The sequence below is a fragment of the Benincasa hispida genome, chromosome 9 (genome assembly GCF_027475165.1).
Source record: "Benincasa hispida cultivar pf3 chromosome 9, pf3_genome.v1.1, whole genome shotgun sequence".
Taxonomy (NCBI): Eukaryota; Viridiplantae; Streptophyta; class Magnoliopsida; order Cucurbitales; family Cucurbitaceae; genus Benincasa; species Benincasa hispida.
Genome location: NC_143486.1, coordinates 99066736 through 99091800, shown reverse-complemented (window position 1 = coordinate 99091800; position 25065 = coordinate 99066736). Strand labels below are relative to the sequence as shown.

The 25065-nt window shown below is 36.3% G+C and overlaps 2 protein-coding genes across 5 annotated transcripts; one reads left to right on the top strand and one right to left on the bottom strand.

The window, feature by feature from the left end:
* The first annotated feature begins 1397 nt into the window (after nt 1–1397).
* On the top strand, nt 1398–6093 carry LOC120086787 (Tetratricopeptide repeat (TPR)-like superfamily protein). 2 transcript variants are annotated; one of them, XM_039043580.2, is made up of 7 exons: nt 1398–1598; nt 2152–2464; nt 3072–3362; nt 3753–4001; nt 4556–4680; nt 5028–5126; nt 5305–6093. In XM_039043580.2, the coding sequence occupies exons 1-7, from the start codon at nt 1543–1545 to the stop codon at nt 5912–5914; spliced, it is 1743 nt and encodes a 580-aa protein (XP_038899508.1). In that variant the 5' UTR covers nt 1398–1542; the 3' UTR covers nt 5915–6093. The 2 variants fall into 2 exon arrangements, with proteins under 2 accessions (XP_038899508.1, XP_090174111.1); XM_090317985.1 differs by having other exon boundaries at nt 1448–1598; nt 2255–2464.
* An 8935-nt stretch (nt 6094–15028) lies between these two features.
* LOC120087254 (uncharacterized) lies at nt 15029–20891 on the bottom strand. Of its 3 annotated transcripts, none has more exons than XR_016532393.1 (8): nt 20708–20891; nt 20318–20547; nt 19662–19809; nt 18978–19169; nt 18438–18566; nt 17664–17833; nt 16359–17462; nt 15029–15887 (listed from the first exon to the last, which is right to left on the bottom strand). XR_016532393.1 is itself a non-coding variant. In XM_039044190.2 (8 exons), exons 2-8 carry the CDS (start codon nt 20523–20525, stop codon nt 15813–15815), a joined length of 1053 nt encoding a protein of 350 aa, XP_038900118.1. In that variant the 5' UTR covers nt 20526–20547; nt 20708–20891; the 3' UTR covers nt 15029–15812. The 3 variants fall into 3 exon arrangements, 2 of the variants coding, with proteins under 2 accessions (XP_038900118.1, XP_038900119.1); XM_039044190.2 differs by having other exon boundaries at nt 16359–16489; XM_039044191.2 differs by having other exon boundaries at nt 16359–16489; nt 20662–20829.
* Nucleotides 20892–25065: the final 4174 nt, after the last annotated feature.

The following is a 25065-nucleotide window of genomic DNA, read 5'->3' as shown; positions in this document are numbered from 1 at the left end:
ACTATACTTATTTTGATTTTAGTCGTGTTATTTCTTTTGTTTTTTTAATTTTTTGTTTTTTTTTCTTTGCTTTCTTTTTAGATCTAAAATTACCCATAAAAAGAGGCATGATATTGAAAGGACATATAAGACACATGTATTGGTCAGGGTTCCCCGAGGCAAGGTTCAAGCTCAAAATCATTTCAAAGCTTGTATAAGGTTTGTGTATCTCAAAAGTAAAAAGTCAAAACCTCGAGTCTCTAGTCGACCGATTGAACTCATTCCATCTCATCAGAAGGAAAATAATCAAGTTGCGCTCGACACTGGCACTCTACAACCTCAAGGACCACATCTACTTTAATACTACTCATATTGCACACATCCCAAGTGAGAGTAAGAGAATGAATCTTATAAATAATCTCAAACCACTAACTTCAAACAGTAAAATATTCTCTATGTTACACTTCATTTTTTAAAGCATCTCAACACCACACCGATACGAGTGATCTCCATGTACGTTACAACGGCATGTTCTAACTGGAGGAGAAGGCTAACGAGAGTGCAAAGGACCCGCACGAGACGTCAACATATGTGATTCACAAATGTTATGTCTTTTTGTTTTTGTTTTTTTTTCCATATGTGTGTTTAGATTTGTACACACAAATAGGGGTGTTCATGGGTTAGGTTGGGTTGAAAGACTTTTTAAATCCAACCCAATTGTTCGGGTTGTAAATTTTTTCAACCCAAATAATTATTATTAAAAAATGAACCCAACCCAACCCAACCCAACCATTAAATATTTGGGTTGGGTTGGTTCGGGTTAATCGGGTTATTTATTTAAAATTATGTTCTAAAAAGAAGCAAAATGTAAATATGTGAAAATCTAATTTAATTATTTCTATATATTAAATTAAGATTAACAACTCAATTTAAATTTATATAGTGAAAAATTTCTTTCTAAAATGCAAAAAAAAAAAAAAAAAAAAAAAAAAAAAAAAAATACTTTTAAGAGTTATTGAATAATAAATTATTCAAAAAAATATTGAAATTAAATAAAATTAAAATCAATATATGTATAAATAATTGTGTTATAAGTTATAAAAAATATATTTTGTAAAGTTAATAATAAATTTAGGTTGGTTCGGGTTGGTTGGGTTGATTTGAGTTATATTAGGTGAACCCATGAACTAACCCAACCCATAAAATTTCTATTTATTTGAACCCAACCCAATCTAAATAAATTAGAACTCAACCCAAACCGCATGAATTGGATTAAATTGATAGATTTTTTTCAAATCTATCGGATTTTTTTGAACATCCATACACACAATTAAACACAACTTTGTTCTTTAGCTGTGAATTTACCCTTTGGAAGAAAAAAAAACCCTACAAAATGATCTTGAAATACACTTCTTATCATTGGTTAAAAAACAGTAATAATATAAATGGATAAGATATAAAACCGATCGTCTGCATGAACTGGAAAATATCAAGCGCCGAGAGGACGAGGACAGAGCTTCGCTCGTATCAGAGCCATTTTTGCTGAAAATAGAGCTTTCTCAGATGCCTCAAACTCTAATTCTGAAGCCTGTTGTTTCAGCTCCTCTACCCAATTGGAGGTTTTGCTTACTTTTTCTTCTTCCCTTAAACCCCTTCCCGTAAACCCCTTCAATCCTCATTCATTTTTCGTATTTATTCCCATTTGTTTTCTCGCCAACTAATTGCAATTCCATGGAATTCATCTATTCTCTATGTTCAATGGGTTTCTATCTTAATTCAAGTAGCTAACTCGAAAATTCCAGGCACTTTTTGGTTTTGTTGCTCCTTAATTAATGATTTGTGGTCGGTCTCGTACTATCTCTTTGAAGAACTGATTGTTGTTATTAGACTGTTTCATTTACGGAATTCGAAAGTAGTGTGTTTCTTAATTGTCCAAGTTTTTCTTGATTTCTAAGGGGGTTTTAGTACTTTGAGGGAAATGTGGATTTTCTAGGTTCTTTAGGGTTCAATCGGCGCTGGCATATAGTACTTGCCATTGGTTATCTTTGCAAAGTTCTAAGTCATTACCTAAAAATGAAAGTGGGGGAAAAAGGACAACTATGCATTTTTTTTTCTTTGTTGTTGTCTCTGTGCAGATGTTTATACGAATGTGCTTTGTTGTTCTTATTTCAGTAAATCGCAAGCACACACACATTTTATTAGTTCAAACATTAATGTACGTGGAAGATTGGAGGTTACCTGTATGGGTATGTTGACACCCAGAAAGTTCTTACAGAAAAGGAAGAAGTTGGAAGTATTTAAGGATGCAGCTGATGAGGCAGAGCAGAAGAATTGGAGGAGACTGATGAATGAAATAGAGGAGACAGGCTCTGCTGTTTCTGTGCTCCGAAGTGAAAGAATTAAAAATGAGGCTATTCCGAAGGACTTGGTGTTGGGGACCTTGGTTAGATTTAAACAGCTGAAGAAATGGAACCTAGTCAGTGAGGTACAGAGCATAGTCATTTGTATGATTTGATATTTTCCTGTGTTCCGGCAATTTTTGTTCTCTATAGGAGGCAAATAAGAAATTTATTGGACCGATTTCCTGAAAGTAGACTTGAAGGGGTATAAAAAAGCAGTCCAGTGTAAGAAAAAGCAATGCACCATTTAATCTATTTTCTGTCCCTAATGTGTGTGAAACAATTCAAACGCTGTTCCCCAAATCATTAATTTCTTCTTGTTGGAATCAGAAAGTCTACTTAAACACTATGTTCGTGTAAAAATTGTTCATCACAATCTGTGTTCAAACAACTTCCACATGAATACCAAATATTTTCAGTTAAAGAACGTGTTTCTCTTGCTTGCATGGCTATCATAATGTCAAAAAAGTATCATCTACATAAGGATGATACATTGGCAATGTGTAGTTACCTGTATGAAATTGAACTCTTAGGTGTGTTAGTAAGAACTTTCTAGCCACACCATTTGGTCAGTTGGATTTATTTATTCAGTGAGTAACGGTCTTAATCTCTTCCCATCAGTCCTTTACCTTGCGATTTCCAAGCTTCAGATGTGCTGATTGTCCAAAATAATGCCTTTCAACTGTCTTATAGATTCTTGAATGGCTCCGGACCCAGAGCTGGTGGAACTTTAGTGAAATGGATTTCGTGATGCTTATTACAGCTTATGGCAAGCTAGGGGACTTCAATCGTGCAGAAAAAGTTCTAAACTTGATGAATAAGAAGGGTTATCCCCCCAATGTGGTCTCTCATACTGCTCTTATGGAAGCGTATGGAAGAGGTGGCAGGTATAGTAATGCCGAAGCAATCTTTAGAAGGATGCAATCTGGTGGTCCTGAACCTTCTGCATTGACATATCAAATAATGCTAAAAACTTTTGTTGAGGTACTAAGTTCAAACTTATTCTAATTTAAAGCCTTCCCAAGATATTCTTTTGTTTATCAGCCTAATCCTTCAGTTTGACCCTCTTGAAAATCAATAATGTTCTTAATTATTATGAACTTTCGATGCCAAATTTGTGGCATTTATAACTGTATGTGTTTTTGGATGTTATGTTCTAGTGCAGAGTAATTATGCTGGAACTTGAAATACAAACTCTCCCTGTCAAAATATTGACCCAAAACTAAAACTAATCCCAATCTGGAGATTTTACTCTGTTTCTTTCTTCTATTTTTTCTAACTGGTTTTCTTCTTTCAATCCTATGTGATCTTCAAACGTGTGCTGTTCTTGGTTTGTGTTGTTATGGTTCACAAAATGATGAGGCATTACTGTAGGGATCTAAATTCAAGGAAGCTGAAGAACTCTTCAACTCCCTCTTGAACAAGGAAAAGCCAGTGTTGAAGCCAGACCAAAAGATGTTCCACATGATAATTTACATGTTCAAGAAGGCTGGGAATTATGAAAAGGCTCGAAAAGTATTTGCTGAAATGGCAGCACGAGGAGTTCCTCAGACTACAGTTACTTATAATAGTTTGATGTCTTTTGAAACTAACTACAAGGAGGTCTCAAAGATTTATGATCAGGTAAGCCTGTGTGGTTGAACATTGCTATGCATGCTACTTGCTGGTGTAGGAAATTGTATGGGAAAGTTGTCCTGTAGGTTTGTTAGGCAAGTCATTGAATAGTTTTCTTCCCTTAGGAATGGAGCTGTTTAGGTTTCCGATTGAGCAGCACTCTTTCTGAGCCACTGATTTTAAGAGTATATAATGACTTCTCTCTAATTTATGGGATCTTAATTCTATGGCTGCCAAAGTCTTTTTAAGAGTCGTTTCTTTTTAGTCTTAATCTTTTGAGGCAATAGCGAAGTGGATTCAGTCGGCAAGTGTGTAACTGTAACATTTTCTGGGTTGTGTGAACTGATAACAGATCGAATGATGTAGTAATATTGGTAAAATCCAGATTATTAAGGACATGGAATCTCAAATATTTGCTCACTTCCATTGCATCACAAGAATGTTAGCGACTGTGTTGTAGTTAAAATTTTTTAGACTATGCTTTTGCTTCAGTGACCAATGGTGTTGACCAATATTCTATCGAGATGCATCAGATTTTTTTAATTCAAATGCTCGAACTGTAGATGCAAAGAGCTGGACTTCAACCAGATGTTGTCAGCTATGCTTTACTCATAAGTGCTTATGGTAAAGCTAGAAGAGAGGAAGAAGCACTAGCAGTTTTTGAGGAAATGCTTGATGCTGGTATCAGGTTCTTCCCCTCAACACTTCCTTCTTTTAACGCATACGATATCTGGTTGGAAATATATATAAATATATAAAAATAAAATAGGCTGTGAGAGATATTCGCTTGTGAACATTGTAGCTACTTGATGGTTTTATCATATTTAGCCAAGTTTAAAGTTTATTTAAGTTTAGTGTATTCCAAGCTGTGAGTATTTATTTGTGTTGGTATCTTTTGTTAGATTTTATATATGGGTTTCATGTTGCTATTTTGGTTCAAATTCATTTGACAGCACCAGGCATGGCTGAACCAAGTGATGAATAGTAAACCAAAATAGTCATGCACTGATAACTTTTATGCCTGTCATTTTTCAGACCAACTCACAAAGCTTACAATATTTTGCTTGATGCATTTGCAATCTCTGGAATGATCGAGCAAGCTAAGATCGTGTTCAAGAGTATGAGAAGGGACAGGTATTATTATCTGCTTTAATGGTTGCATTAGGTGATTCGGTATCCTGTAGAAGTTTATGTTGTTATAGCTGATGGTTCCTGCACAGAAGTTATTTTGCAATTTCTTTTCGGCTGTGCATTTAGTTCTTTTTGCATGTATTTTCGGTAACAGATTACCACCATCATTTGTTTAATGCAGGTGTAGTCCAGATATTTGCTCTTATACAACCATGCTATCAGCTTACATTAATGCGTCTGACATGAAGGGAGCTGAAAATTTTTTTAGACGACTGAAACAAGATGGTTTTAGACCCAACGTTGTTACATATGGTACATTGATCAAAGGATATGCTAAAATAAATAATCTTGAAAAGATGATTAAAAAATATGAAGAAATGAAGGTCAATGGTATACGAGTGAATCAGACGATTTTAACGACGATCATGGATGCATATGGAAAGAACAAGGATTTTGGTAGTGCTGTTATTTGGTTCAAGGAAATTGAATCTTGTGGCCTTCGGCCTGATCAAAAAGCAAAAAATATCCTGTTATCTTTGGCAAAAACAGCAGAAGAGCTCGATGAAGCGAATCAACTCGTGGGATATTCAAGTCAGAGTAGCAATCCTCAAAGAGCTGGTAAGTTTTTCAGCTCTGTTGTTGAGGATGAGGAAGAAGATGATGATGAATTAGATTATGCAGATGATGTAATTCCTCATACTAATCAAAGAGATGAGAAAATTATTTTAAATGGCATTCATCAACAAAACTTGGAGCAAAATCTGGAGGGGTTATGTGCTAAGATTTGCTAATGTTATATATTAGTGCAGTTTTCTGTTTATTTACTCTCTATGTTGGTATATTGTAATACAAAATCACTTGGCTGGAGAAATTGAAGCTGCAAAAATCACTTAGCCTCTATGTTGGTACACACGACAGTGGAACTTTGATGGCCAGTTTTGTTGTAATATATCCATTCGTTTTTCTCACATATTTTACTCTCTGTTCTTGTCTGGTTAGTCTAAATTTCATTTTATTAGAACTATTGTTATTGCCTATCTATCATATTAAAGATTTTAGGGAAAAGTAGTGTTTTCTCATTAGATTTTTTGTCTAGTTTTTATTTGGTTTCGAGGTTTTAAAATGTTATATTTTTTAGTTCTTAAATTTTGAGTTTGGTTTCAATTTAGTCCTTGACAAAATGTTACAATTTTACTCTTGAGATTTAGTTTTGTTTCAATTTGACCCCAAGTTTCAAGATTTGTACTTTTACCCTGGATTTTTTTTATATACTTACTTTTAGTCTTTGGTGTTAATGTATATGATAGACTTCAAATGCCTCAAGTGACAAAAGTGTATGAGTGACGGAAGCGTACCAAAGAGAGGATAAATAATGAGAATGATAGGAATAATTAAACAATGAAATATGAAGTGGGCCCTAGGAATATTATTAGTTATGGAGGGCCCATGGGGAAGGGAGTGAGTGTATGTAAGGTTGTTAAGACCATGGGAGGGTATCTGAATCATGTTGGTTGTTAATATCTCTTATGAGATTTAGGGAGAGATAAGGGAGCTCTTGAATTCTCTTTACTATTGATAAATAAAATTGATTAAGGCTAAGGCCTATCATTTTGGTATCAGAGCAGTAATTTGGGCATGGTAGGAAAAATGAAAAACAGAATAATTGTTGTAGAAGAAAAGCAGGCAGAAATCGAAGAGAAGATGATTTTGCAATTTAGTGAGGTCAAGGAAAAGATGGATAACATGACTGCACAGATGTCACTGGTCTTATCTCAATTAGAGACGATGAGTAATAATGACAAATGTTCGCCATCATCAGAAAGGACGGTGATGGATAAATGGAAGCAAGTTATAGAGGAAGCATTCGCGCGACCCGGGAACCAAGAACAGACTAAAGATACAATGGAAGGAATACACACACCTTGGAATAAGGAAGCGTCGTTGTTCGACATGAGACTGAGAAAATTAAAGGTACCGATCTTCAAAGATGAAGACGAAGAAAATCCAGATGGATGGTTGCACCACGTGGAACGTTATTTTGTGGTGAATCGATTATTGGAGAAGGACAAGCTAGATGTTGTCGTGTTGTACCTAGAGGGTGAAGCCTTGAACTGGTATCAATGGGAGGACGATTGGTCTCTAGTGGGAAGTTGGGCGCGCTTTCGGGAGTTGTTCCTAACACGTTTTCGACCGGTGAGTGAAGTGGATCGTTACGCGAGGGTGATGAGGTTTCAGCAGGAGACGACGGTGAGGGATTATTGGAGGAAATTTGAATGCTACTCAGCTGGCCTAAAAGAATTGGGTGACAAAGCCTTCGAAAATAAGTTCGTTTGTGGACTAAAAAAGGAGATCCAAAGTGAGATGCTCAAGTTAAAGCCCGAGGGCCTTAAGGCCAAAACGCAAATGGCCCAACTCATTGAAGAGGACCAGCTGCTTCAGCAAAGGATCTAGATCAGCGAATAACCTGAGCACTAAGGACGAATCAAGTACTAGTCGAAGTGCAACAAGCTCCTCGACAACAATTACTCCTCGGAAAGAAGTGAGGGTGAAAGGTAGCAGCAACAACATGTATCGACGTCTGATGGACGTGGAAATGAAGGAGAAAAAAGACAAGGGGCTACACTTTCGATGTAATGAGAAGTTTAACTTTGGATACCGTTGCAAGAAACATGAATTACAGTTTATGTTCGTGCAAGAAAAGGAAGATTTGGCATACGAAAGGGACGAGCTGGATATCGTCGATTGGATGAGCACAAAGATGATGAAAAGAAATTGCGAACCTCTCGCTTAATTCGATGGTTGGGCTTAGTTCCCCAAAAACAATCAAGGTTCGTGGGATTATTGGTGGCTGTGAGGTGGTTGTTTTGATTGTAGGGGTTCCATGCATAACTTCATCATGACAAAATTGGTATCAGAGTTGCAATTGTTGATTTCTCCATCAGAAGGTTATGATGTGGTTCTAGGTTTAGGAAGGTCAGTCCAAGCAACTGGTGTTTGTAAATGTGTGTTTCTTACTATTTCAGATTTCTCTATAATACTTCTCCCTTTACCCTTGAGCAATGCTGATGTAATTTTGGGAGTGTTATGGTTCGAGACCTTGGGGCAGATTTCTTTTGATTACCGCTTATCCACAATGGAGTTTACGATTGGGAATGGTTGATTTGGTTGCACGATGAATGTAGTTTGGTGAAGTCCTAAATATCTCTTAAGTCAATGGTGAAAACAATGAGGGAAGGGGATCAAAAGGTGTTCATTGAACTAAATGCGGTGGATGCAACATAGCGTACAGTGGCTGAGAATAACGATAATATTTAAGATGAGCTTTCTAATGTTCCAGAAGAGATTCGACAGATACTCAGAGACTTTGTATCGGATTTCTTAACACCAACAGAGCTGCCACCAGCTCAGGTTCATGGCCATTCCATTGAATTAAAGCCATGAGCTAGACCAATTAATGTGAGGCTGTATAGATATCCCCATTCCAAAAGGACGATATTGAAAGATTGGTGAAAGAAATGTTGATGGCTGGGATAATTCAACCAAGTAGGAGTGCCTTCTCGAGCCTGGTTCTGTTGGTCAAAAAGAAAGATGGGAGTTGGCATTTTGGCCTTGAATAACGTTACTATTCCAAATAATTACCTTATACCCATAGTTAATGAATTTCTTGATGAATTGTTTGGCACCGTTGTATTTTCAAAAATTGATTTGAAGTCAGGCTACCATCAAATTCGAGTACAACCAGAGAATGTCCATAAAACAGCATTTCAGATGCATGAAGGCCATTATAAATTTTTGGTGATGTCATTTGGATTGTGAAACGCTCCTCAACTTTCCAGACAATCATGAATGACATATTGAAACTGCACCTCCGTCAATTTGTCTTGTTTTCTTCGACGACATCCTTGTTTAAATGGAAGAACATGTTGGTCACCTTTCAACTATTCTGGACATTCTAGTTCATAATTAATTGGTGGCAAATTTAAGAAATGCCATTTTGGAGCAACTAGTATTGAGTACCTGGGCCATATTATTTCAGCAAATGGAGTTTCAATTGATCCGGCCAAACTAGAAGCGATTAAGGCGTGGCCCACACCCTGAAATGTTTAAGAACTACGGGGGTTTCTCGGTTTAACAGGTTATTATCGAAATTTTTTTGCCAACTGTGGTTCAATTGCGCTGCCTCTGACTGAGTTATTAAAAAAGGGGAACTTCATATGGAATGACGAAACTAAGATGGCCTTCCAACAATTAAGTCAGCTATGATGTTCGTACCAGCTTTGGGGTGCCTAACTTTAACGAATCGTTTGTCGTGGAAACAGATGCTTCAATAGTGGGTGTTGGTGTTGTTTTAATGCAAAATAAGAGACATTTAGCCTATTTTAGCCAAGCTTTACCCCTATTCACCATTTTAAGATCGTTTACGAATGCGAACTAATGGCTATCATGTTTGCAATTCAAAAATGGCGTCTATACTTGTTGGGACGAAACTTCATTGTTCACATGGATCAGAAAAGTCTTAAATTCTTATTGGAACAATAGGTGATTGTAAGGGAATATCAATGTTGGATCGCTAAGTTATTGGGACACGATTTCAGTATTGAATATAATATGGGAATTGAGAATTCGACTGCAGATGTGCTCTTGCGTTTGGCTACGGTATGCGAGCTTGGACTACTAAGTATAGTGAATGGGTTAAATACCTCTATCTTCGTTAATCACGTATGTAATGACAGTGAATTACATGCTATCCGCCAAACACTGTTGAATGGCCAACAAGCTCCTTTGGGGTATAGTCTTTGGGGGGAACGACTCTGCTACCAAGGTCGTATTGCCTTACTGACCACATCTCCCACAATTCCCCTATTGTTACGCGAATTCCATAACAACCCTATTGGGGGACATCAAGGGCCCTTAAGACCTATCAGCAATTGGCCAAGGAAGTCTATTGGAGAGAGATGAAGCAGAACGTACAAAAGTTCATGGCATAATGCGAAATGTGCCAACAGGAAAAATATTTGACATTGTCTCCCGTACAAGTCTTACAGGCAAAGTTCATTGCCTTCTACAAGTCTTACCCATTCCGGATCAAGTGTGGGCAAATATTGAAGGATCTCTTATCGAAGAGTTCCATGAGCGTATTCGGATCGCTCCGATCTCACTTTGACCGAAATACATATTATACATTCAATACATACAGTTATGCAAACAACACTAATTATCGGCATGCTATGAACAACAAAATAACAAGGGATTGAGTGCCATACCAGTTGAAGACAATCTTCACACTTTGGAACTCAACGCAGCGGAACCCTCCAAGCGATCTACTAATGCCCAGCAGCAGCATCAACAACAGCAGCACGAACAACCACGCACACGAACGTCGTGGGGACGACACCACCACTAAAAAGCCCCGGGTATTCTCAGAGTGAGAACCCAAAGCGTGGTATTTGGTGAATTTGGTAGAGGAAGGAGAAAACACAAATCGTGTAGGCGATAAGCAAATGGAAGGGAAAAAGACGCTATCGTATAGCAGAAATGCTTATCGTTTAGGAGGAGCTACACGATCGTGTAGGATTTACTGAACGATTGTTTAGAAAAAGGTATACGATCGTTTAGTAAAATCGACACACTATACGATCGTTTAGAGAAGCTATCCGATCGTATAGGAAACAGTGTGCGATCGTTTAGGCGGAGAGTGCTATCGTATAGGCTCTTGATTTTCTTTAAGTAATCATTTTCTGTTTTCAACAACGCACTCTCTCGAATTCTTTGGGCGATTGACCAAAATGAAAACTATTTTCATTTTAATTCATCGGTTACAATAACCGACGTTGCCCCACTAACCCACGTCCGAACGTGAAATTTGAATTAATTATCATATAATTAATCAACTAATTAATTAATAAATATAATCATATTATATTTTTAACCTATAATTTGATATCACATATCTACTATAGTATTTTCTCCTCTACATGATATAAATCATATTTATATCTAATTTCCTCCAAAATAATGTATCTCATACATTTAGCCAATTATATCATCTATAATTAACCAGTCAAATTATATCATATATAATCGAACTTCCTCTTGTCAATTTGAACATTTCAAATTAACCCAAACACTAGTTTTCGACTTTATCCAAGCTACCCAAGGGACGTAATGGACCTGTGGCTTGAAGCTCCAATGGTCCGTGAATAGCTGACTAAACTCTTTAGCCATGAGAACCACCATCCGTCAACTGTCAAGCATTTCACTAAAGACCAACAGCTGAACTCTTCTTACCACAGATATATTTCTATGTCCATCGGATATAACCAATCATGAGTACGATGACCCTTCGCAGATGCTCGTAAGTACAGTTGGACCAAATTACCGTTATGCCCCTGTAGTTACATCTCACTCCTTAAGTACCATTGATTCCTTTAATGAACAATACAACATAGTTCAACTATGTGTGAACACCTCTCGGGCCAAGAGAAGATGTGTGGCGCCACATCGTTCAAGCCCTGGAATCAACCCTTAAGGAAGTTATCTATCTAGTTATCCTTACCTCGGTGAAGGAGTGAATTCCATCTTGTGTAGCTGAGTTCCCAGCTCCCAAATCAGACGAATCCCCAAAATGGTAGGTTTGAATCGGCGACCTGGCCACTCGCACCCATACAAATCAAATAACCGCCCTCAATGGTAGGAGTTCCCAACTCACTCAGGATTGAGGTCATGTTACCTATGGTCATCCTAGTGAAGTGAAGTCTCTGTCATGAACGATGTTATATAACAAGACATTAACACTTCGTGGTCAGGTCTTATACAAACTCTTTGTATAGGACGTCCCCGCTCGCATGTCCCCAACAAGAATGATAAGGATCAGACCATCTGTGACAAGTCACAACACTTGTGACCATTCCACAAAGCGGGCCGCATCCGTAGTGTTACCAGGATAAGGTTTCCCTCCTATATTCATATACTATAGACCATTTTGGTTATCACTCAAGACATGATCCACTTGTATGTCACCACATACATGTTTGAGTCACATTCAGATAACCAGGGATTTTATTGGTTTGTGATAAAGCAAATAAAACAAGTAACCAAGCAAAAATACAAGATGTGAAGTAAATATCATATATTATACAACACAAGCGTTCGTACAAAATGTTTACAAACTACAGGACACGAGATTTTAGGGCATCAACCCCAACAGATATTTCTATGGATTTTATTGAAGGGTTACCCAAGCCTGAAGGGTATGATACCATTATAGTTGTTGTTGATCATCTGTCCAAATATGCCCATTTTATCGCTCTTAAGCATCCTTTTTCTGCTCATTCTATGATTGGGATATTTGTAAAGGAAATCATTCACTTACATGGGTATCCTCGTAGTATTGTATTTGACCGCGACAAAATCTTACCAGCTTGTTTTGGGAAAAGCTATTCCATATGTTAGGGATTCAATTGTGTCGTTGTATAGCCTACCACCCACAGACGGATGGGCAGACGGAGGGTATAAAAACGTATCTTCACTGTTTCACAATGGGCACTCCTAAACAGTGGGCAAAATGGGTTCCATCTTCCATGGCCTGAATTTAGCTATAACACTTATTTCCATGCATCTGCCCAAGTCACCCCATTTGAAGTATTTTATGGATATCCTCATCCCTAATGTTGGGTTATGTGAATGGCACTAGCATGGTAAGTGAGGTTGATATGCAATTGAGAGATCGTGGTACCATGTTGTTAAAACTAAAGGCCTCATTGCTCAAGGCCCTAACAACATATGGTCAAGGCGAGAAATGAGAACTAACGAGATGTTGAATTCAATATAGGTGATTGGGTATACCTTAAGTTAAAGCCTTACAGACAGTCATCGTTGGCAAAACACAGTCACTCCAAGTTGGTACCCAGGTTTGTAGGGTTGTTTTAGGTTACCGACCGAATTGGAAAAATGGCTTATCGAATTTTCTTACCACTACAGTTGGGTATTCACCCAGTCTTTCACGTTTCGGTGTTGCACAAAGCCATGGGTTGTAATCTGCCAATGGTGCCAATCCCACCTTCTATGGCTACTGATTTGTGCTATGTTATACAATCGACTGAAGTATTGGGGTTGCGTATGTCCCCAACCAGTGTACAACAGTTAGAGGTTTTCATTCGTTGGGAGAATGGTTCAACATATTGATGCAACGTGGGAGCTGTTGGATATCATTAATGAACAATTTCCTAACTTCCACCTTGAGGACAAGGTAGCTCTTTGGGGGGCAGGTAATGATAGACCTCAAATGAAGTGACAAAAGTGTATCAGCGATAGAAGTGTACCAAAGAAAGGATAAATAATGAGAAGGATAGAAATAATTAAGCAATGAAATAGGAAGTGGGCCATAGGAATATTGTTAGTTATGGAGGGCCCATGGGGAAGGGAGAGTGTATGTAAGGCCGTTGAGGCCGTGGGAAGGGGCATCCGAATCATTTTGGTTGTTAATATCTCTTGTGAGATTTAGGGAGATATAAGGGGCTCTCGAATTCTCCCTCTACTGTTGATAAATAGAATTGATTAAGGCTAAGGTCTATCAATATATTAATTAATTTAAAATAATTTTAAAGTAGAATTTTAAATTTAATTTTATTAGTAATGAAATATAGTAAAACATAATTAATTATAATTCGTTTAAATTAACTCATAAACATTACCATTAAAATAGAAATGTGTGTATTTAGTAAAAATTGATGTTAAATTTGTGGATTTTGAAAGTTAAAGACCAAATTGAAATAAAACTCAAATTTCAATGGTGAAATTGTAACATTTTGAAGTCTAGGGACTAAATTGAAATAAAAAAAAAAAAACTAAAACGGTAACATTTTAAAACTTATGAACAAAATAGAAACTAGACAGAAACCTAAAGACCAAAAATATATTATTCTCAAGATTTTATGAAATCATCTTTCAAAATATTTTTGAATAACAATAGATGTGCCTATCCACTTCATAATGTTCGATTAGACGGACTAGTGATGCTTGAATTAGCTAGTTGGTCGATATTGGAAGATGATTCTAGTTAGATGTGGAATAAATTTTATAAGATTAAAATACTATTTCAATTCTTGTACCTTTGATTTTATTATATTCTAATTTAATTTACTTTCAATAAATCTTAAAATTAGTTTTACAAGTAGTTTGTTGTAGTTTTTTTTCTAAGAAAAGTCCCTCTATTAACATTTTCTTTATAAATTGTGAAAATATACACATGCCATTTTTTCCTGTATGAAAATTGTTTAGAGTAAAATTTGACAATTAAGATATAAAGACTAAAATGAAATTCCAAATGATATTTTAACCATTTCTTAATTAACTTATTTTGTAAGTAACTTTTGAAATATATAATGTTAGACCAAAGGAGAAATCCAATATTATTATTATTATTTCTTTGCAAAAGGAAAAAAAATAATATTGTTCTACCAAAAAAAATTCCTTTTAATACTTAGTTGATTGTCACATTAGCATTTTTTAAGAATGATGTGAAGCCCAACGATATTAAACAATTATTTTTCTTATTTATGAAAAGAACCCACCGGTATGCATAAATAGGGTACGTTTCATGAGTCAAAATGAGCATAATTTAACTAACATCAAATATGAACTATCAACTTCGAGTTCAAAGGTTCAATCCTTCCATCCTTCATATGTTAAAAAAAATATATTTTATTGAAATGTTGATATAACATTAAATTTACTACCTTAAACTTTTGGATCAATCAAAACATGATATCGGAAGAACTTGTTCAGGAAGTCGTGTATTCAAAATTCTGCAACGTTATTCTCTCCCATTAATATTGGATTTCCACGTATTGGGTGAATTCACAATGTACAGTTTATAAATAAACATTTCAACTTTTATCACAATGTTTTTGACTTATGAAATCCAAAAAGGCTTGCATTCAATTGGATTTTCCCTCCATATAAAGTTTACAACAGACATGTAATTAGATTGCTGCAATCCACAAAGCTGACCATAACATAAATAGTACTACATGGCAATAAAAGCACAATGCGTGCTTCATACTCTAAACAAAAAAATATATTACCTTAACATGAAGGAGATAAAACAATGATGAAAATCAACAAAGACCTTGCGACTTGATGTTAGGTACTTAAGCACCTTGGAGAACCACATCCCAAAAGCTAACAACTATTAGGGTGGGAGAGTCAAGCCTCTTAAGAAACACATTGGTCATCTCATTCTAACCAATGTGGGACAAAGGCATCCCATACTACCTTGGTTCCTAACAATATCCCATCCCTGAAAAGCTGACGTCTCAACGGTTACTCCGACGGTACTTCACTCAACCATACCCGGTCAGAACCCTCCGCCGGTTCCACTCCGGAATATCGACAACCGACTCTAATACCGTTGTTAGGTACTTAAGCACCTTGGAGAACCACATCCCAAAAGTTAGCTATTGGGGTGAGAGAGCCAAGTCACTTAAGTACCACATCGGTCATCCCCATTCTAACCAATGTGGGACAAAGGCATCCCATACTACCTGGGTTCCTAACACATTAATACAAGCCAAGACTGCTTCAAGTTTCTACCTTATCTTTCCAACATTGCTAATTAAGTTTGGTCTGACAATGAAACTGTACAGTTCATGTTCATCAGTTTTTTCTCATCAAGCTAATGAACACCTTCTATATTCCTTCCTGTTGATAATCCTTACTCAAAAAATTCCAGGCCAGCAACGCTGCACCAAGCGCGGGCTCCACCTGCAACGAAAAATGAGGATTTTGAACAGTAGGAAAATAGGGATCGCTTTTGCTTTATGATTCTCATTCTAGGTAAATTGATGAAGGATAACTATACCATCTGCCATCACATAGTTGGAGTCCCCTTCTTGTAGAGAGAGCTCCCTTTTTTGTAGGTTTGTATTTTATTTGTTCGTGTATTCTTTCATTTTTGGAGAATGAAGGTTGTTTTCATATCGAGGAAAAAAAGAAAAACTATACCATCTGCCGTAGTTCATAATTTAACTTGAATTTAGGCATCAGTTGCTCCTCTTCAATTGTGAGTTCAAGAAAACTAGGGTATCTAGAAGATTGTTCTCATTTTCTTAATTTGTTATTAGTACCAGTAGTCTACTATTAATGGGTAAATGAATTCACCATAACTGGAAAAGTAATATGAAACAAAAACCACAGTTGCAAGAAGATACAGAAAAGAGTGTAAAATGGGCTTACCTTAGGCCAAACAGGAAGAACCCCAGGATATTCTTTGGATATAGAATTTATGACTTCTTTTGCTATATCCCACCTCCTTTTGGCTTCAAGTACACCACCAACCATAACAAGAGGAAACGCTTCGTGTCCATCTGCACAAGGGATTGTAACTCAAACAGATGAAGAAGATCGCAAATCAAGAGATTAAATTATTGAAAGCAATAATAGGAAGAGATCTTAAGGGGAAAAAGAGTGCTGATTAGTATGCCTGCCACTACAGAATTTTGATGAAGCATATTCAAGATGTTGAATGAGAAATAAACTTTACATGACTTGCATCTATGGGTAGATATAATCAGAAGACGTTATGAAACAGACTCTCGACCCATAAAGACTGAGGAGAAATACCTAATTCCCGTAAATATTTGTTAAGCATTCGGCAAATGATCCAAAATAACAAGACCCCATCCACAATCTACCTGAAGGTTTGCCCTAGCTCAAAAATAATTGGCACTAACGGTGTTTTTAAATGTATAAGACACACCTAAGCGTAGTCTTCTGGAGCTTTAAGTGTGAGTGGAAAAGAAAGGCAAACGGCCTTTTTTTCTTCTTCTTCTTCTTCTTCTTCTTCTTTTTTATTTATTTATTTTTATGGTGAGGTGTAATAAAAAATTTACATATGAAAAATAAATACATATGTAGAATAATAAGATAATGATATTCCCTAAAAAAATAATAAGATAACAAAACCAAAAAAATTAAAAATTAAAAGTGGTTTAGGCAATAAGGCATGCACCACTAGTGCTAGGCGCTTCATTATAATCGAGACGCCTAGTAGGGCTTTTCTGGGAGCTCGCTTCTCAAAACACTAGATAGTAGAAGGATGAATTTCACAATTTTGGTAGAGCACGGAAGACAATCTAGAGCAATGCATGATCATCAAGAAATTCACACAATGGGCTTCACCAAACTTTGAATCTCACTGTGGAGAAAATATTTACTTGCCAGTTGCAACTTGCAAGCGATCATTAGACAAAAAATTTAGGTTAGGAGCATTTTAGATTTTACAGACATTTCACAAGAAGAAGCCTGGAGTACTTGTAGAAAAGTACAGGGGGTGATTGCCTGTTGATCACAAAATACAACACCATCATAAGTGAATTGAAATGTAACTTCCTCCTATACAAGCAGTCACATTATAACGCATATAAATTATAATAAGTGGATCAAATGGACAAAAATAAAGCGTAAAAGTTAATACATATATAAATGCAGTGCATGAGAGGAAAAATAGATCTCAATAAATAATGGACGACGATTCCATACCTTCACCAGCTAGGCCGAGTCTTTGAATTACAGCTTTCACACTCAAAGCCAGCTCTTCAACTGAATCGAGGAGGATGTTGTTAGCAACCTCATCACCTGCCTCAGCACATGCTACAACAACTGGAACAAGAGAAGCAATTCGAGCCCAGGATGGATCCGCATATGTCCACCTGATATTAATATTGTTAAATATTTGCTAGTTGCTATTGCAAAATCATATTACAGTACTATAACTCACGACATAAGAACTGACCAGATCCTCGTATACTTATTTTCTAACAAGAAAGCTCTGTAGTTAGAGCTGAAAAAAAAAATCACAGCTAACGGCCTAAAATATTTTTTTTATTTTATTTTATTAAGAAAACATAATACAAGGAAAGATCAACTGAAAATTTACATCGCACCTCCATAAAAATGAAAAATATATAATCCACTTTCTCGAAGCAAGTTCTCTTCTTTTCCATTTGCATGACTAACTAAATGGGTGTAAATGAGGGAAGAACCGTTTGCAAAAGGTTTTGCAATGAAAAATATAAACTTGTTTCCCTGCTGAATTATAATCCTTCCAGGGGATCACATATACAACATCATTATTGAATAAATCTCATTCAAAGTCCCCACCTCCAAGTGGGTATATATGGAAACAAAACATGCTTATTTGCACAAGAAGTGGAATCGTAACAAGGTCCATTCAGTTTTTCACCATGTAAAACAATGACCAGATAAACAGGAGACTTATACTACAACTGCAATCTTAGTATTTTAAATGCATACCCTATTAGTTCATCTGGAGAAGAAAGATCAAGTGTCTTCAAAATGCTATAAGTGAGTTTTGTCTGAGGACCACGTCCATCATTAGCCCTAATTATTGCAGTTAATGCCTGTGCAGCTATCCCATATCCACTGGAAGAACATAAACATTAGTTTAGAAATAACAATCAAACGTAGGTGCAAAAGTTTCACAATTAAAAATTAAAATATATTGAGTTTGTTCATCCCACCTCTACTCTTCTTTATAAAAAAAGAAAACATTGAATTAAATTAATAATAAAATTAAGCACCAGAAACAAATTGTTCCCAGTATCGACCTTTAGTCAGATGCTAGAGTAAGGGATAAGGGCAATGTGGGCATGTTTAAACTCCTCAGACTCTTAGTACCAAAGGCTCAACAGAAAATCTAGAAGATGCAGAAGGGTCTCCTATATCACACTCAATCATTATGCCTAAGTTTTGTTTACATCGACCTAAACCCAGACTCTTAACAATTTGTGTGTATGTGAGAGACAGTATTGGAGAATAAAATGGAAAATCCACCTTCCCCAATCACCTAAGATTGGTCCAGCACCAGCAGCTCGAGCATCTCGGCCATCTTCTGTGAATCCATAAGCAATTGTTCCAGTTCCAGCAATTAAAACACATCCATGAAGCTTTCCCATAGTGCCACTTGCAAGAGCCGCCACAGCATCATTTTGAACATATAGGTTTACGTGGCAGGGAAAGATATCCCTGTTCATCATAAATTAGTACAAACAAATTGTCGATCTTAGTAAACAGAGGAATTTGCAAGCCCTAGTCTTGTGTGCCTCAAAACTCTCAAAACAAATCACGAGAAAACTGTATTTATTCTGAACCAAGGTTTCACCAATTAGTAAAAGAAAATCTTCAGCAACCCAGGTAAATTCTAAGCAAGCATCTTATGCCGTTTTCCAGGTGTGCATGCGTCCAAGTCATGATACCATCGTCAAGGAAGCATTATGGCAGGAGGTCAATTAGCTTCATAGTAAGCAAGACATCAATTGCAGTTCGTGATATCAAGTCTTGTAGAGCTCATGTGCATTTTTAGTCTATTCCAACATATTATCTACTCCCATCGGAGGGGCTACTGAGAGCAATACTCACTCACTCTTCTACTGTTGAGGTATAAATAGACAGGCAAACCAACGACAAACGGAAAGCAAAATGAATTTTAAATTACGGATTTACTAGAAGTAAGAATACCTGAGCCAATCCAAAATTCTTTGTTCATCCGTTGGATGGTTGACCCCAGAAATAGCTAGGCAGACAGCTCGAACTGAAGATCGAATTGAACCAGACTTTGAAAGTGCCTCCGCCATAACTTGCTCCAGTGTTTCCCTCGCAGCAGTTTCTAGAGATGAGTGCGGGTTATCATATTGTTACCATTCAAATTCATGATAAAGGAATCAGGCATGCTTACAACAGAACCCAACACGGACACCAAACACCTAAATTTGATACTTCCATGAAGGAATCGTTATTTGTACCCACTATAAACTACATGCAACAAAAGAACATGGAAATACAATACAATGAAGGTGCAGACAAACAATTAAAGAAGGTAATAAAATCTGGAATTTGATGGGAAAAATTCCAAACTCTTGCAATGAATCGTCTATAAGGGAAAAAAATTGGCGGAAAGGAAATGCCCAGATAACTAACAAAACCCGATCAGGGATTGTAATGAAATCTTCAATCGTCTTGAATGTTTACTTGTTTGTGTTATTTGGGACGAGAATCATATAAGTGATAGTATTTTAAAGAAGTAAAGTCAACTCATGGTCCAAATTGACGCTGCAAAAGCGGAAAACATAGCCATAAGCCTATAACAGAGAGAAATGACAAAGATAGTAAAGTACCGCCAACACTATTATGATTTGAGCAGCCACCAACAACACGAGCGAGCATAGGACAAGACATTGAAGGAGAAACAACTCGACGATCAGAGAGAGCAATACAAACGCAAACGGTAGAAGTGGTACCGCCATCGATTCCAAGTATAATATCATCTCCGCCAAGAATCTCGTGCTCAAAATCCCACAGTTCGCCATTTCTGCACCTCTTCATTTCTGCTCCAGACTCCAGCCGCCTAGATCAAGAGCAAAACAGTGACAAATTGGATCAAAAGTTAAAAAATACAAGAAAACTTGGCTCTCGCAGTCAAAACACCAGAACTTCATGGTCATATATACAGAAAATTTACAATAAACTACAGTAAGAGATAGCGAGAGCAAGGGATGGCGACGAACACGAAGCGACAAGAAGGAGAAGACAGAATTCGAAGTAGAATTGAAACTGTTCATAATTTTTCTTCTTGAATTTGTTTGCTAAAGAAGTCGATGATGATTGCGGACAAGATTTTGTTAGACTGTGATTCGGGCGGCAAATGAGCCATCTGCTAAATTTTTTTGAGGACAGACATTTGGTTCGAGTAGTAATAAATAATAAACCGATTTTGAGGGGAAATTTTGTAATATTCATGTTGGCATTTTGTCGATTTTGCATTAAACTTGGTCCTTTTATGCAATTTTTAATCTTAAAACAACTTAAAAGTTGTTTTTTATTGTTTAATTTATTTGTAGTTAAGTATCATTGTTCTTTGTACGCATTGTTAAGTTATTTTGTTATTAAATTGTTTTCATCCTGTTACAATAAAATCCCTTTGGATTAGCAACTTAGTTATTTAGATTTATTTTTCTGTTTTGCTTGTTGATTCTTTTGTATTGGCTATATAAGCCTCATTTTACTCTTCAATAAAAGCCCCCATTACAGTCAAAGATTAAAAATTACAGTTTTTTTTTAGTGATTTATAGTGAAGATGGGTGAGGATAAGCATTTTATGCAACCAGCTATTCCAATTTTCGATGGTCACTATGACCATTGGAGCATGCTTATGGAAAACCTACTGAAATTCGAAGGGTATCGACACTTAATTGAAAATGGTTACAAAGAACCAGGAAAGGGAGAGATATTGTCAAGGTGCAATAAAAGGAATACGAAGATTTGATGTTGAAGGATCTCAAAGCTAAGAATTATCTATTCCAAGCTATAGATACAACCACTCTGGAGCAAATTTTGGAGTAACACACAGCAAAATAAATATAGGATTCCATGAAGAAAAAATATGAAGGAAATGCAAAGGTTAAACACTCAATTCTCCAAGCATTCAAACGTGATTTTGAGATCCTAGAAATGAAATCAAGTGAAACTATCACAAAATATTTTGCTCGTGTTATGAGTATTGCAAACAAAATGAAGACCAATGGAGAACAAGTAAATGACATCGTGGTTGTTGAAAAAATTCTTAGAACTTTAACTGATAAATTCAACTATGTGGTAATCTCAATTGAAAAATCTAAAAATATTGATACACTTTCAAATGATTTGTACATGAGCAAAAGTTTTGCATAAACAAAGTTGAGGAGCAAGCTCTTAAAGTGACGATTGATGATCAAAATGAAAATGAAGGTCGAGGTCGAGGATGAGGACGAAGAGGATATAGAGGCAAACGTTGAGGACGGAAACCTTTCAAGAAGGCAACAATTGAATGTTACAAATGTCATAAGCTTGGTCATTTTCAGTATGATGCCTAACACTAGAAGAAACTAACTGTGTTGAATTGAATGAAGAATAGATGTGAATCATGCTTCACAAAAGACATGTGGTTTCTTGAATCATATGAGTGGTAAGGGAAGTGACATGAGGATTTCCATGAGCAGGGGAATGATCGTTCCAAAATTCAATTGTATTTGAACATACACAATTACAATGAAGAAACGAAAACATACAGGCTATACACAAAACAAAATTACATAATGCTTTAGAAAATAGATCAAAGGATAAATTACACATACCTTTGAAGACTCATCTTCAATCTCTCTTGATCACAAACGCTCATTCAAACAGCAAGACAACAATCATGAATACTCGAACACTTCGACCGCAACACAGCACGATCACAACGACCACGAACACAATGATCTCCAAGATCATGAACACAACGAATGACCTCCAAATACCTCGAACTATGTCGAGTTGAGTACGACACCACCACAATGGCTACCTTGGTATTCTCAGTGTGAGAATCCAGAAGTGTGGGCTCTAGTGGACTTGATTAAAGGAAGAGACCGGAGGAATAACAATCGTGTAAACGATTGAGCAAGTGGGAGATGACAAGGTCTATCGTATAGCAATGCCCAATCATTTAGAAGAAGATTTGCGATCGTTTAGCTATCGGCCAGCTGAGGGAACTGTCATGTAATATCACTCCACGATCGTATAGTCTCTCTTTAGTATCGTTTAGTGAATCTAATCCACTCGACAACATTTGCGTGAGATCTTTCCGAGAATGCTTAATTCTCGCAACCACTCCTAAATTTAGGAAAACATTTTTTCTTTTATCTTACGGTTACCATGAAACCATCAATAACCTCCCACTCAATTGGTAATTAGAGAAAAATATATAATTATCCAATAATTAATATTATTATAAATATATATGATAACCAACTTACTATATTTATAACTTATAGTTTTAATATTTCATCTCATGAAACATATATTAACCATAGTTATTTTTCTATTTCATGGTCTTTAATGTAAATCTCATTTACATTAATCCTCCACTTGATGTATCTCATACATCATATCGATCATATCATATATAATAGAATTACCTCTTGTCAATTTGAACATTTCAAATAAACACCAAGAACTGATCCTCAACTTGAATTTATCGAGCTACCAAGGGGATCTAATGGACCTATAACTTGAAGCTCTAACGGTACGTGAATAACTGACTAAACTCTTTAGTCATAGGATCCATCATCCGTTAACTGTCGGACACTCTACTAAAGATCGACAGTTGAACTCTCCTTACCACAAATATATTATGTGTCCATATCAACTAATCAATAGTGCGATAACCCTTCACATATCGCTCGTAAGTACGGTTGGGTCAATAACTATTATGCCCCTATAGATACATCTAACTCCTTAAGTACCATTGATCCCTCTAATGAACATAAGTCATAGTTCTACTATGACTGAGTCATCTCTTCCAAATAAAAATTATGGCACTATGTTCAAGCTTTGGAATCAGCCCTTAAGGGAGTAATCTATCTACTTATCCTGCTTCGGAGAATGAGTGAATTCCATTTTGTGTAACTGAGTTCCCAGATCCCAAATCAGACAAATCCCCAAAAAGGTAGACATGTTGAGTTGGCAATCTGGCTACTCTCCCCCATACTAATCAAGGACCGCCCTCAAAGGCAGAAGTTCCTAAAACAATCAGAATCAAGGTCACTATGGTCGTTTAGGTGAGATGTAAGTCTCCAGTATCAACGGTGTTATATATAGAGACTAGTCATCTCGTGGTCCGGTCTTATACAAACTCTTTGTATAAGACACCCCCACTCACATGTCTCCACATGAATGGTCAGGATCTACCATCTGTAGTAGTTCACAACACTTGCAAATTTCTACAAAGCGGGTCGTATTCGTAGTGTCACTAGGATCAGGTATCCCTCCTTAGTTCTTATACTATATAATTTTTTAGGTTATCACTTAAGGCATGATCCACTTGTATATATTATATACATGCTTAAGTTTACATACAATAACCATGGAGCTTTGTTTATTGGATATGAGTAAATGTCAGATAAAATAACTTTTATTTTATTCATAACAATATGTATAGTTTACAAACTACGAGACTCTGGGAGAATTAGGACACCAATCCCAACATATGTTACTAGAGAGGGACTTTCAGATGAAGACAACATTGAAGCTCACATGGCTCAGACTGATGCGAATCCAGTTAGCTTTGAGGAAGTATTAAGATGTCCTAGATGGAAGTTGGCAATGGACATTGAGATGGTCGTAATTGAGAAAAACGACACGTGAAAGCGGACTGAATTGCCGTTAGGTGCAAGGAAAATTGGGGTAAAACGGATTTACAAAACAAAATTCAATGGACGTGGAGAGGTGAATAAATACAAAACAAGGTTAGTGGCTAAGAGTTATTCACATCAACAACGAGTGGATTATTCTGAAGTTTATGCACCAGTTTCAAGAATGGATACAATTCGTATGGTACTATCTCTGGCAGCACAGAAAAGGTGGAAGATTTTTCAACTTGATGTAAAATATGCTCTTTTTTTTTTTATGGAAAATTAAATGAAGATGTCTATATAGAGCAACAATGGATTATGTGCATAGAAGAAATGAGCATAAAGTATATAAACTGAAAAATATATTATTTGGCCTAAAACAAGCTCCTAGAGCTTGGTTTAGTAGATTAGAAGCATATTTTGAAGGAGAAGGTTTTCTGAGATGCTACAGTGAACAAACCTTGTTCATTAAAAATGGCTACAAAGGTAAGATTCTTATTGTGAGTATTTATATAGATGTTTTAATATATACGAGTGATGATGAAGATTTGATGAAGAAATTTAAAGAATCCATGTTAAGTCCATTTAATATGTCAGATTTAGGGAGCATGAGATTTTTCTTGGGCATTGAAGTTTTGCATGATAGAGATGGTATATATATTGTCAAAGAAAATATGCCCAAAATGTTTTAAAAAGATTTGGAACGGAAAATAGCA